We start from the raw sequence: 14525 nt of genomic DNA on the forward strand, positions 1-14525 counted from the left end.
AATACAATCCCCCCACTAAACAGGAATTCAGTGATCTAACCCACACTCGTGCTTCTCAACAGAATAGTCCAATGTTATCTGATAGAATCGAGCACACTCCGATTTCCCTTACCTTCCCCTACTATTTGGGGGTCATCAGTCATATTCTGCCACTCACAAGGCAGCCCCCTAACAAACACCCAGGCTTTTCATTCTACAGGCTTCTAGAGACTGGAAGTACAAAAGTCTCTTACCTTATGGTTGCTGAGAAAATGGGAACTGCAGAATGCTCTGTGCCTGCCGGGACACTGCACAGATGAACCTCATTGCTGCTGTTTACAGAAGTCTGACAGTTTTTAATTTGAGAAGAGGTTGTCTTATGCTTTTCGGCAGTTCGACAAATCAGACAAAACAGTTGCAAGTGTTATCTGTAAACAGCTTCCTGTTTGAAATAGATCAGCTGTCCTGCAGGACAATAATTAGGAAAGAAGTGTGGGAAAGCTGAAGAGGTCCATGATGTAAGCTTTTTATTTTGGGAATGTACTTTTTTGGGAATGCACTCTTACTCTCCCCTCCTCCTCTCTAGCAGAGAACCCCTTTTTAACCATTTACATCTATTCAGCTCTAAGCCATGCACACACTCTGTCCCAACACAGCACTTTCCTCGCTTTGCTTCACTGAATGTGAAAACACAAGAAATGCAGCACCAAATGGGTGTCTTCGGTGGGTAATTAACACGCTCGTCCCTTACTGAAATTCTCTCCATTCTTGCAATTGGCTTAGCATTCTTGATTTCAGTACAACATGCAACTATTTCAGACATGAGTCTCAAACTCCACAATAATGTAAATGATAAATTACCTACATGGCAGGATTCTTCATGAAATTCTGGTGTTTGTATTTTGTTTGCTTTTTGTGGGTTTTTTTAAGACCTTTTGATATAGCTTTGTCTGTCAATGGGAAGGGGAAAAAAAGGAGACAGAAATCCTTCACTAGAGCTTCCAGAGTAGTACAGTTCTGGTTTTCACCTTAAACAGGTAGACAAGTTTGAGCCCTGGGTAAACCGCAGAGCTCCACATACATTCAGGCAGGAAAATAAAATTGTGGGAAGTGGGGTTTTGAGACCACCTCCCTCTGTTACAGCAGTTTATACTTCAACAGGTATTAATTACCTGCTTCACTCCAAACTTCCAGGGCAAATACAGAGTACTGCTTATACCAGCTAACACCTCTAATGAATAGCTGCTACATTTGTAACTCTGTAGTTCTAATAAGCTTCTTCAATAGAAAAAGCTTGTGAAGCACCTGCCCCCAGTCCTGCTCATGCCACTGTTCCCCCCCTCCCAGTTTCTCCAGATAGTGTTTAAGCAAGCACCCAGTGGTATGGGAGCCTGGGTAACTCCCAGTTTGTGACCTCTTACTTGCAGACCAGAACGATAGCTAGGGCAGTAGCAGGAGGTTCCTTTCCACGTTCCACAGTCCCAAGACCAGAGAAGTATCAGAACACCAAAAAGATCTTGGACTGAAGTACTACAGTAAGCTGTAGTAAGACCACGTGTGTGTGGTCACTTCTCTACCACCCTCCTGATCCGCTCTCACAGGAGGTGTAAGTCCACCTATTGAGGAATTTCATGTTGTGGTGGGGGTTGCAATACAACTTGATGACACACAGTACTGGTGCACTCTTCCTGCTTTCCATATCCTCTGCCAGCAAGCATCTCCTGGGCCCTGGGATGCGCAACCTCCCTCCCCACCACAGCTCCTGCTTCGCCAGCCCACAGCCCCCCAATTGCTGAGCAGTTTTCCTGGCAAAGACGACACAAACAGGTACTGCAGGTATCACAGGAGCGCAGAGGCAGTGGTGCCTCATACTCAGGACTCACTGTGGGCTACCTTCATAAAAGCAGAGCTCTCCTAAACCACCCTGCTTCCCTGTCAGGCTGGAACCTAGCTACCCTCCTCCACTGCTATCAGTTCCTGTACTTTCACACACACCAAAAAGCTCAGAACTGATGATCACTGCCAGATTACATCAGTGAAGAAGACAAAATGGTAGAACATGAACGTAACTCTGTAAGCAACATACCTCTAATTTGAAGTTCAGTTTTATGCGTACAAGCCCTCTTAGTTCAGTGGGAGCAGAAGGCAATTAGCAGGATTGGGCCCTTGCAGCACTGCTGGCAGCAACTCCCCAAGAGAAACGTTTGATGTAAAGAATGCAGCAAAGTGACTGCAGTCCAAGCCTTTGAAGATCGTATTACAACGGCAAAGGCAACAGCCATTTACATACATATCTACTCTGCCAGTAAACACAGGCAAATAACTTTAGAGGCCAGAAACAGAATTGAAGGGAGAAAGACAGCCATTTCAGGGGTAGTTAGTAGAAAAGGTAGGATTAAATGCAGCAAAAGCAGAAGTGAAAAATAAACATAGTGACCAGAGTTCAAAAGGAAAGCGCAAACACTATAAATGCAGTGAAACAGTTTTCTCTACGAAAGGGGAAAATAAGCAAGTATGTGGTTTTCCACCACCTAACAGAGAAAAATTCCCTTATAGAAAGGCATAAGAATCCTTTGCCTACCCAGAAAGGCAACTAGAAGCTGTGTAGCCACACTGGTGCATCATCTAAATCGGGCTACTACATGCAAGCTGGGGTACTGATGCATGGGAGATGCTTAAGCCATCACCAGGTCACAAGAGGTGTTGGCCTTAAAGTTTTTACTTATGTTAACATGCCTGTTTGAGAAACTGTAGCACTTCAAGACCTGATTCCCAAGTCTTTCAGCTATCCTTGCCAGATGGAGAGGGGCAGCCTTAAGAAGGTATACAGCAAGACACACCAGCTAGACCAGCTACACTGGCTTGACCCACAACCCAACATTCACCCAGCCTTTAAGCTCAGGTTAAACACCATATTCACGCAACTGTAGGTGTAAGTCTTGAATTGAAACCAAACAAAACAATGTAGACAAAAGCAAATTGGTTGTAAAAGGACAGGACTTCTATTAGAGAATAGGAAAATACAAAAGTGTTTATAAGTTTTAGGAGCCTTCAGCAATTTTTTTCTACAGTCAGATGGCATTATCTTTGTGCAAGATATTTTAAAACACAATAGCTATTTAAAAACGTTACTATGAGAAGATGACAAGTCTCTAATTCTCCTCTTGGTTTCACAAAACATCCAATGGTATCGGCAACATATCCAGAAGGCAATTTTCATCCCGAGAAAATCTAATAGCCAAATTTCTTAATAAATCAGTATGTGAGCTCAATTGCTGGAGCACAGCTTATTATTGCAGGCCATCACAACTGCTGTTCCAGCTCTTGAAAGGGCTGCCTCGCTAACCAGCCCTTATTAAGCCTCCCAAGGAAAACTCCCTGAAGAGGCAAGATGTAGCAAAGGCACAAATCCTCCGTGGTACAGATCTGCAAAACAGCACACTGAGTGCATTCTGTCCTCTGCTCCTGAGACAACATAATGATGCGTCCCATTACCTTTGACTTCACTTAACAGTCATTGCTTAGCCAAAAAAACCAGGAAACGACTTTACTAAATGCCAAAATACGCCCAGTAAAGGCCAGTCTGTAGAGCTGGCCCTGTGAAGATACCAATCTGAATCTCATTCCCTTAGCACAGCCCAGAGGGCAGATTGTACCTCTTCGGGCTAGGAGACACCAGAAGCTGTCCTCAGCACCTCTTCTGTGCAGTGCATGGTGGGAAAGGTCAGTGCAGAAACAGCAACGTGGGTTTAACTTTGTTTGCAGCTGTGTAAAATCTGGCCTTCAACTCCATTAGTGGTGTTGCACTGAAGTTTTTCGCATAAAATTTTTGAGCAACATTCACTGCAGCAGCAGTGTTTCTTCTGTTACACCTCATCTCTAAAATTGGAGTAATTTCTTCAGTGTCTGGCTTTAATTCTATCTTTGCTGCTCCAGGGGCAGAAAAGTTGAGCCAGACATGTCAGCACAATAACCAATAATGAAAAACATTAGCTATTAATCATTTAGCAACCTAGCAGCAACTGCTCATTGCTAAGCTTAAGAATTAGTCTTTCTGTTTTCCAGGAAAATCACAGTAACTGGAGGTAAAGGAAGGGATACCTGAACTTGCAGGCTGTACAAATCCAACAAACTTTAGCCTCTTGATCACAAGACATAAATAAGATCCTTTACACGTTGCTCTCTGTAGGGAACAGAGCACTAATACAAAGAGATGCTCCTGTCACTTCTTTCTCTTGCTCTCAGCAAAATACAGGTTTTTCACACAAGCACTCTTAAGGCAGGAGGTAAGAGGCACAGCAAAGCCACTTCGTTATAACGGGGTCAGCCATTCGCACTGATCAATGCTGCAGTCAGACCCGTATAGAGAACAGGAAAACTAGCACTCCCTCAGCCTAACCACAAGACTTCTTTTTATGAGACTTCATGACTTTCTGTAATCAGTACCTTTTTTTCTTGTCATTCTGATACACTTCTAGAGACCTAAAAAGCACATGCCATGAAGAGGGAAAGGTCTACCTTTTTGGCATTGCTCTGGCTTTCAGATACAGCAGATAATGAAACTTAGGCTTCCCACTTAAAAAATACAGGAGAAACAAGGGCATAGGAAATAGATTATTTCAGTCCACAAAGCAGGAGTGATAGGATTTCCTTTCAATGCTGCTTGGTGTGAGGATCACTACATTAAAACTTCCCAGATGCTCCCACTTACACTCAAGAGGGACCAATCAAACATGATGTTCTCATGCATCAAATTATCATGTTAACACAAGATAGGCCAAATGCTTACCACCCAAAAATTTAAGCAAGTTCTGACACATTGGAATTGTGACATAGCTACACACATTTTCAAAGGGAAATCAACAGGAAGCAGCCTTCCTTACAGCCAAAAATATTTTAAGACATTTGTGAAAGGAACCATATGGAATAAACAACGCAAGCTCTAATATCAGGTGTAAGTCTCAAGAGCACCTAACGTGTAAAGCCCTTGCTTCTCATTTTGGGCTACTATCGGAAACAATCGATCTTTTTATACTCTTCAGTATGTGACTGTCTCTTCACATTGACACTACTCACATACTACTGTGACAGAGGGTCTAGGTACAGAATTCCCCATCCGTTTTTTTGCACAGATCAGCTGATAAACTCCTGAGGAATCACGTGTTTGGAGTTCAACTGTGCCAGCACATGAAGGATACAGGAAAAGTCTAGCATCATCTCATATGGAGTCTGTTTAGGTTAAGGTAACATTTGACACCAGCATTCGAGCAGCCTCATTAGCACTTGACCAGATGGCATCAACTGACTTTCCAGATTGCAGGCATTCACTTCATATGCTTGTCAAGGGACAGAGGGAGTTGTCTGACTGTATCACTGACACTAACACACAAGGGAGTCCATGAATAAAGGTAAACTAGGACTACAGCCTTTTGCAAGGCACACAGCCCAGTATTTTTATACCACAAAAATCCACCTTTACTTGCAGCTTAGTTGATGTAAGCACCACAAATGGTGTTGACAGCATAACCCTTTCACTCAAAGAATTTGCTTATGGGGCCATCACGGGCCTTTGCATTTCATATAGTTCAAAGGGCTTGCAACAAGAGCCAAGAAAAATCTATAGCCAGCTGGCAATGCCTGGGAACATTTGCAATCTTTACATTCAGTTTACTAGATCTCTCCTCCCCCCTTACCTTCTCCCAGTGCTTCAGATCTAAAAACGCTGACATTTTTATTACTATGAAGAGATCAAATCTGAGCTACATTTCACCATGAAACAGAAAGTGCTGTCTACTGAAGCCTGCTGTCTGAGCACCACTTCTTCTGGCAGATGTTATGTAGCCCCAGCAGACTCCCCAACCTCTAACTAAAGGTAGTTAACATCTGGTAAGTCTCCAAATACTCCCCAGATTGCATCTTCCCACCCGCACCAGTACATAGCTATTTGCACAGGCTACCATCTGTGACTGTTGTAGTGGAAAGCTTAGTAACGTGTCTGATTTGAGACTAGAATTATTTTGGAGGGGCTGGGGGTGGGGTGTGTTTCCAATCTGAGTAACACCCATTTTAACAATGAACACTTGAATTCTTAAGTTCTGGCACTCCTTCTGCTATAAGATTTTTTGTGATTACTCTCCACGCAATCAGGATTTAGTATTATTATATACCTACAGTTCTCCTCATCTAATTTTAAGGGAAGTTAATGAATTAACTTCTGCTGAATCATTCAAGATGAACAATAGACAAGGTGTAAATAAGGAACAAAGTTATACCTCAGAGACAGAAGTTTGAAAAGCAGACAGAAAAAAGCCTTAAGGTAAGCCAGCTTCTTCAAAGACACAGTCTGCTTTTTCGTGCAAACATTCAAACCTTGTCAGTAAGTAGCAGGAAATTAACTACTAATTGCAACAGAGCACGTGTGTTTTTTGTATTCTCTTTGCATTGTCTACACCAAAAGTTACAGCATGTGGCTACCTGCCCTGCCCTACTAAACTCAAATTAAGGCATGACTTAAAAACCTTCTGCACCGTTTTTTGCATTGGAAAAGTGAACTTGTTTAAACCTCTTAGTTCTTCAAAACTGAAGAAAAGAAGCATCAAATGGGAAGCAACCAAAACTACCATTAATGGAAAAAGGAAGTAAAGGTACAAAACCCCTCAGCAAGCGGTACTTGTCTTCCATCTACTCTCAGGTAGAAAGATGTAAGTTAAAGAGCTACTGGCAACAAGCCTACTTAACTCTCCACCTAACAGGCTGTCTCCATAATTAGGCACCTTTTACTGTATTAAGCACTTACTCCTAAGTAAAATAGTCTGTACAGTACAGTGAACTGAATTCATATAAATTGCTCAGAACATTTACATGCCCAAGTCCATTCTCACCTGAGCTGGAAAAAATGCTACTTGCTGAAAGTGTTCCTAAACATAGATACCTAAGTTAAAAACAGTGTTTTCAGGATACCATCATGCAGCCTTTGGCTGCTGTGAATACAGTTAGACTTTCCCCACATCTCCCTGTATCACCAAGTGTGTGTGAACACCATTTAAAACAACCCCACACATACATTCCAGCAGTCATTCCTTCACCCTGGCATATCTATCCCTGCCTTCAGTTATTAGTCATGAGAAGCATCGTGCTGATCAACATACATACTGCTAATATAGAGAGATACGCACATCCATCATTTCTGAAAGCAAGATCAGTACCTAAGAAACCTGTAGGATTTTGTTGAGAAGGGTAGTCAGGCACTCAAAAGTGAAAACGTCTCCCCATTTCATTCTGACAAAAGTGAGAAGCTGCAAGATCTGCTTTTAGTAAGAACCAGTATGTAATTTTGCCACTTAAGGAGCAAGAAAGTTACCTCAAACTATACCTCTCCAACACCTTTCCCAAAACTTCAAACCCCTTTTTCAGACGCCATTGGTCCATGTTTCAGAGGTCACACTGCCTGCTATGTAGACCTACTGCAGTGTCAGGAACACGTAGGTCTCCAGCTGGTATTCTTGCATGCAGAACTCAGGAGTTCCACTGCTCTATAGTATTTCCGCACATTCTCCCCAGAAGGTGGGTCTCAACGTACTTCAGTATATTTTTAGTGCCAATTCTTTTTGGAGACTGGCATCTTTGTGCAGAGCTGTGTTGCAACAGCGCCGAACACAGCCTTAGAGGGGTACCATTAAAATGCTGGTGACTTAATACTTTGGCATACAAATGTCACTCATCCAGACAGTAGAGAAGTCCCATGAACCAGTTAATCCCCATCTATGTTTATGGAATTCAAAATTTAAATTAAATTACTCTGTTATATGAACAGTTGTTTATTCAGCCATTTTTTGCACTTTACAGCTGGAATTCTGGAAATTCAAACACCACATCTTTGCCTGTGAGCTTCTTGTAGACACCAGAAAACGTTTCCACCTGTGAAGACAAACAATCTTGTTTACGCATGCTGTTGGAAAGAAAAAAAAAAAACAAAACATCTGTGTTAACATACGTTAGGTACTATACTAGTTTCTACTTCATCTTCACTCTCCAAGGCTCACTGTTTTCTTCTAGATTAAGGTAGCTGAGCAGAAGACGTGTTTTATGGAGAGTATTTGGAATCTGACTTGCAACCACAGGAGTCCCAGAGAGCTGAGTGGGCCTAAACAAGACCCCACTGAAAAAACCTAAATGTGCTGTACCAAGCACATCTGTTCAAGGTCAAAACTAAGTGCCTCACTTAAAAAAAAAAAAAAAAAAAACACAAACCAACCAACCAGAAAAAAAACTCAACCCCTGAACAACCCAAACCCCCACAGAACACTGTCTGTTGCCATGAAGGAACCAATATAGCTGCTTTACAATCCAGAGACAAGCTGAACTAGAACTTCAGTTCAAAACTATCTTGATTGACCTTCAGCATGTTACTTCAAATACAGAGGCATGTACCACGGCCAAAAGACTTTTGCTCTATCATATAAGCAGCCTCTTAGCTATGCCAGAAAGCCACCCACCCCATCCTGCATGAAATAGTCAAGTTTTTTTCATTTACCTTGTGTTCAACATTGTTCTGTTGTGCTTTGTCCAAATGTACTTTTATGAGCCTGCTGCCGTCCAGTTTTACACGAATTCTCTTGCCCACGATTTCACTTGGGAAGACCAGGTCTTCAAGAATAGCATCATGCACCGCAGTAAGTGTACGGCTGAAATGCCACATTTGTATCATTAAAACATGTCCTCGTCAAATTTTCCAGTTTGCCAAGGCTTAACCTTCCACAGCATGCTTGCTTTAGCTGAAAATTCAGTGGTGTTTTGTTTTGTTTTTTTTTTTTTTAATTATGCAGTGTGACAATAGCACTTTTTCACAGGTCACACAAAAATAAAAGCTAAATTCTACACTGAGTGCAGAAACTTAATGATTACGTGAGGGGAAAAAAGTTAGGAGCCAGGTTTCTGACCTTTTAGATCACATGTTGCACCCCTGAAATGTTGTTTTATTTCTACACATTGGAAGAAGATTTTATTTAAATCAGAACTAAGTTGTCCCATGTGCAATTTTGCCAGACGCTCACTGGGAGAGTTTAAATGTGCAAATATCTTCAACTACACAGAGTGTGTCTGTAGGAAGCCCAATTCTGAAAACCTCTGGTTTCTTCATCTGCCTAAACCCAAGCAGCTTAAAACATCAATGTATTACAGAAATAGTCTAGCTGGTAAGTTTAGTCCATGCTTAGAAGATTGTTTGATGCCTATCTACATTTGTGTTCTTGAACTGTCCCCACACGAGTCAAAATGAGAAAAAATAAGTCAGGTTATTTTGTGTGGATGACTAGTAGGATTTCTGACTTTCCTTTCTGCAGTTTCAAGATAGTATCTTTAGTAACCCAGACCTGTGTCTACAGCAGCACTTCCACTTCAAACTTGCAAAGATTAAGATAGCTGAGGAGGACAAACATCAATCACGTTTCTGTGCTTTGCAATGTACATATCTACTTTACAACACTGCTAGCCTGATCTAGTCTCAGACTGAGAAAGTGACAGTCCTGCACACTCTCCTTCCCTCATGCTCCAAGTGGCAGCATGCTAATCACACACACAGATGCCAACTTCTCTAACCATTCTAATGTAGGAGTCCTCCAAAGGCAAGGCTGCAGCTAGATGAGTACTATGAAACTGCACTTTTAAAATACATGCCTGAAGATTTCAAATTACAGTAACAGATAAGACACAGGTATAATACTGGGGCTGGGAGAGGTTACAGGTACATGCCTGTACACGTCATGAAGAGGACAAGCTTTTAAGACATGGACTACATAATGAGACAGTAAGATAGAGGACAGTATAGAAGAGGCACTGACATCCACAGAGACACGGCAGTGCCGCATGCCTAGCGGTAAAGAGACTAGATGGGAGCAGGGAGGCCACTGAACACAAAACACTATACTGCTGCTGTTAAATTCATACCCAGAGGGACTACTCATACCTACAACCCTTCTCATCCAGTCTCTCCCTCATTGCAGCCCTTCAACGTGCCAGCCCTGCCTTCTCTACAGTCTAACATGTAACGTGGCTCTTCCTGCAGCTAAAAATAAAATAAATGGTTCTTGTCAGCACACTCTGGTAACAGACAGCAGGTTGGGGTTTCTTAAGCCAGTATTGTTGGCTAAACTCTGGCTACAGCTGTAGCTGGAAATACAGATGGAGTTCTAAGAAATGCACTACAATGCCCAAAGACGAGCTTTTTACTGCACCCTTTAGCAGTCAAATAGCAGATACCATTTTCAAGCAGGAAGAGAAAGGACAAAACCACCCAATCACTTGAAAAAACTCAAAATCCCAACTAAATATTACTTGACAAAACTACCAAGTTAGAAAAGAAGACTGTCATATAGAATCAATATGATTTACTTACCTCCTGGGACGCTTTTGCTTGTTTTTTGTGCGGCTTTTTCTTGTTGGCTTGGGCAGAATCCTTCTCTGTTAAGGCAAAAAAACAAACGAAAAAGAAGCATTTGTCAATATCTAGTGTTTACAATAAACTAAAAAAAAAAAAAACAAAACAACCAAACACCACAGGTCCTTCTTTTTTCACTTTTTTCTTTTAAACTGGAAACAGATGCACGAATGAAACACCAAAAAGAAAGACTTAAAATATGCCCAAAGCTACACCAGCATTAGAACCTGGTATTACTTTCTGAAGCCGAAGTGTTTTACTTCTCACCTACTGACCCTGTATTCAGTGCACTGAGATAAAAGTTCCCCACTCCCCCTCCCCAATGAATACAGCCAGACTGGTCTACAGCGTCCCATTAGCAATCTGAACACACTTCTTCGGGAACAGAAATCTCAAAGAATTTTAGTTTCTGTCAGATTGAGCCTGTGGTGCGAAGCAAAGCAGTAAAGCTATTGCAGTCCCACAGACACTGAGGTGACATCGGGAATCAAAACGCCATTTTGAACAATGACATATTACACAATTCAGATCAAACTCTGCCTTAAATGTAATGTTCCAAAAGCAGCATCTAAAAGCAAATACATCAGCTTGGATCAGTAAAGCATCTTCTCTACTTTCCTATGTGAAAGGGTAGATATTTTAAAACTGCAGTTTAGATTCAGCTGTAGCCACCCGCAGCAGTTTCTACCAACACACCACAGCTTCTCCACGACTGTATTCAGGTTGGGTTTACTGTAATCCAAACTGGGTCACATCATATTCAAAAGCAACAACACTTCACCTACAGCAGAGTAACTGTACACATTCCATCCTAAAATATGGAGTACTAAACTACTAAGCAGTTAAAAGTGATCCAAGGCACTTCATTAAAAGGAGTCTTCTTGGCCACATAAAGATCCAAGGTAAGGTGCTTCATTCTCTTAAAGTTACAGTACAAAGAATTTTCACTACAAAGTGCTTCAGCCTAACAGTTAACTGTAAGCTCGGCAGACAGATCTCCAGAGTCCGTCCATCCCTTAGTAGTACCCTCTGTCACCTTTTCATGGCTTAGCTGCTTCCGTAAGTTCAGAACTTGAGTCAGCTTTATTTTCCTCTTCTATTAACTTTTAAGTGCCTAGGTTACGTAAATGTAGTAATGGTCCTATTAATATTTGCTCCCTTTTACTTTCAAGCTTTGCTCCTCCAATTTCTGAAGGACTAAGAGAGGCCAGAACAAATTGTATCCTCCTCTACAAAGCCTCACATCTTAAAAAGTTTACATAGCCTTGGCTGCTAGCTGAGATCATTTTAGCTTACATCCACAGAAGGACATTCATTACATTTCCTGCTGGTACAAAAAACACGCCTTATATCACCATTACCTTGAATGGACAAGACAAGAAGGGCAGTGCAGCACTGGAACAGGTTATTCAGAGAGGCTGTGGAATCTCCACGCTTGGATGTTTTCAAGACTCAGCTAGACAAAACCATGTCTGACCTGATCTAATGTTAACAATAGTCCCGCTTCATGCATGAGGCTGGACTAGCTGACATCCAGAGATCCCTTCAAATCAACATTTTTATGATTCTAAGTGTCTTACCTGAGCAATGAACACCACATGCTTTCCACTGAATTTCTTCTCCAGCTCACGAACTAGCCGCACCTGAATCTTCTGGAAAGATTTCAGCTGTGGAACCGGCACAAAGATAATGATGGCTTTTCTGCCACCACCCACTTCAATTTCCTGAAACAGAGGCAGAAAGTAAATACTGTTACAGTGGTCAAGAATAAATATTTTGTTTGGTCATGAATCCTCTGAACACAGGTATTTGATAGTCTTGCTTACAGCCTTGGGGGAGAGGCAGAGGGGAAGAGCATCAGAGAGCAGTACCTGTTTTAATGCATTTAAGAGCAAACATTAAAGAGAAAAATCTGTCAGAACATTTGTTTAGTTGTAAAGGAGTGATGGGGCAGTAAGTCCCACCTCTCCTTTCAGAGCCACATCCTCTGAACAGCAAAGCTTATTCTTCCTGCAGGATGCTAGAATCCTAAACACGCTGAATGATTACCACACCTGCAGTGGTACTTACATGCTGACACAAAGCATATTTGCCTCTAATACACATTCTGGACAAAGTTTACAGTTCAAAATCTCCTAACATTTTTTTGAGCTACTAATTCATGGAAATCATCTTCTGTCCACCGCTTGCCAAGGCCTGCATCACTACTTGAGCATTTCCTTCCCCTTCAAATGTCAGCAGGTTTACACCACACCAACATGGATTACTTTCCCCCGGTTTGTTTCTCCAACAGTTGATCAAATACAAGTAAGTTTGTATAGGCTTACAAGGCCTTCTCTCATAAAGCAAACTACAGAGGAATCCTTGCTCTCCAACGGAATGGAAAGCTGAATTGTTTCTCACCAACTACGTTCCCACATGGTTCTAACTCAAATGCCCACACAAGATTTCTCACAAATCAAATCAAGTAGCTAAGTAAGAAGTACAGACGTTTTTAAAAATAACTCCTCCTTGAGGACAGTCCACATTGCTGTACTTCAGCGGCCAAGTAGTTCTGAAGGCCCCCAAACTCATATACCAAGCCAACTTCTGCATTCCTAGGTCCTTAAACTCAACTCTAAGCACTCATGCATCTTTGTCTGTACTGTCCTTGCCCAAGCCCAGCCAAAAAGCAACCTATTTAAGTTTCTGGTTGCAGCAACCAGCTTCAGAAGTTCTATCCAGTCTCCAAGGTGGACAAATTCTAAGGCTAATTTTCTTCCTCCTTTTTCACTCATTTTCTTCTTCCTTTTCTTCCTTATGGTTTCAGCTGCCTTTATAAGCCAAAACCAGAATTTACAAATGGGCTAACCTACACAATCAGGTCAGTCTATTACTCTCGATCCACCTCCTATCTATGACTTGGCACATAAAAGAGGATTTACAACAAACTCATTTTACAAATAGTATTATAGTTTATGTTCCTAATAAAGTTTCTGCAATGCCTATGTTGACAGTCAATATCCACTGAGAAAAAGCCAATTTCAGAACTCAAGCCCAGTTTGCAGAGTCAAAAAGTAGAATAACCATTTTTAAACACGTTTATTTATGTGCTATTTGAGTTTTTACAATGGCTTTTCAGACCAATTTTAAAAAAGCCAAACCCAAACCTACAAACTAGTACAAAATCCTACATGTTAATAGCAAATACCAGAAGATAAACCACAACAGCATACAGCAAACAGTCACAGGCTGTACAAAACAGCTAGAGACACCACTCATGCAGCATGCCAACGTTCTCAAAAGTTACACGCAGACCAAGTCACCAAGCAATCCTTTGTGGAGAAGGTCTAACCCACCTTAGCTGCTGTGATGTTCAACTCCCGCAGCTGAGCCTTTAAGTCGGAGTTCATTTCCAACTCCAGCAAAGCCTAAAAAAGTGAAGTTGTAAAAGAATCCATTACACCCAGTTGAATTCATAAGAAGCCTTAGACTAAATTAAAGCCTGTCCACAGTGCCACAGTCAATACCAATGATTTAACTTCCTCTAAGTCACAGTGACAGAAGCAGCAAGTTCAACTAGTAGGAACACAGGACGACTACCCCACTTTCTTAGTAAAACTAGGAAAGAGTACACGTTTAGACAGCATTACCCTTGAACTTAAGCTCTAGACAGCTGTCACAACTCTGTCTCCATAACCTGCAGTCAGTTACCAAACAGCAGAAAAAGGCACGTACCTGGGATATACCAGACTCGAACTCATCTGGCTTCTCGCCATTAGGCTTCACAATCTTTGCGCTAGAGCTGAACATGGCCTTTCTGCAACGCAAAAGAACATCTCAGTCGTCACCAGGAACGCATCTTCTGCTACAAACACAGCAAGACTCCGCAATCTCGCTACTCGGACGCATGCTTCGAAGAGAAGCCAGAGTGAGCCCCACGGGCCACTCAAGTCCCAGCATGTCGATCCAGCGGACGCCGACCACAACACGGGAAAAGCCGTCCTGGGGAACGAGAGTCTGCCCACCTCGACGAACCGCGTGTGCACCACGGCGCGGGCACTCACGGAGCCCCAGAGCACCGGGGAGGCTGTTCGGCCGCTCACGGAACCCCACACGTCCCGGCCCCCTC

The 14525-nt window shown here is 42.1% G+C and overlaps 1 protein-coding gene across 1 annotated transcript; it reads right to left on the reverse strand.

The window, feature by feature from the left end:
- Positions 1-7775: 7775 nt before the first annotated feature.
- Positions 7776-14340, reverse strand: RPS7 (ribosomal protein S7). The gene is made up of 6 exons (XM_010139666.1): positions 14132-14340; positions 13753-13824; positions 11995-12138; positions 10373-10437; positions 8513-8663; positions 7776-7896 (listed from the first exon to the last, which is right to left on the reverse strand). The coding sequence occupies exons 1-6, from the start codon at positions 14204-14206 to the stop codon at positions 7819-7821; spliced, it is 585 nt and encodes a 194-aa protein (XP_010137968.1). The 5' UTR covers positions 14207-14340; the 3' UTR covers positions 7776-7818.
- Positions 14341-14525: the final 185 nt, after the last annotated feature.

This window comes from Buceros rhinoceros, unplaced genomic scaffold (genome assembly GCF_000710305.1).
Source record: "Buceros rhinoceros silvestris isolate BGI_N320 unplaced genomic scaffold, ASM71030v1 scaffold5907, whole genome shotgun sequence".
NCBI lineage: Eukaryota > Metazoa > Chordata > Aves > Bucerotiformes > Bucerotidae > Buceros > Buceros rhinoceros.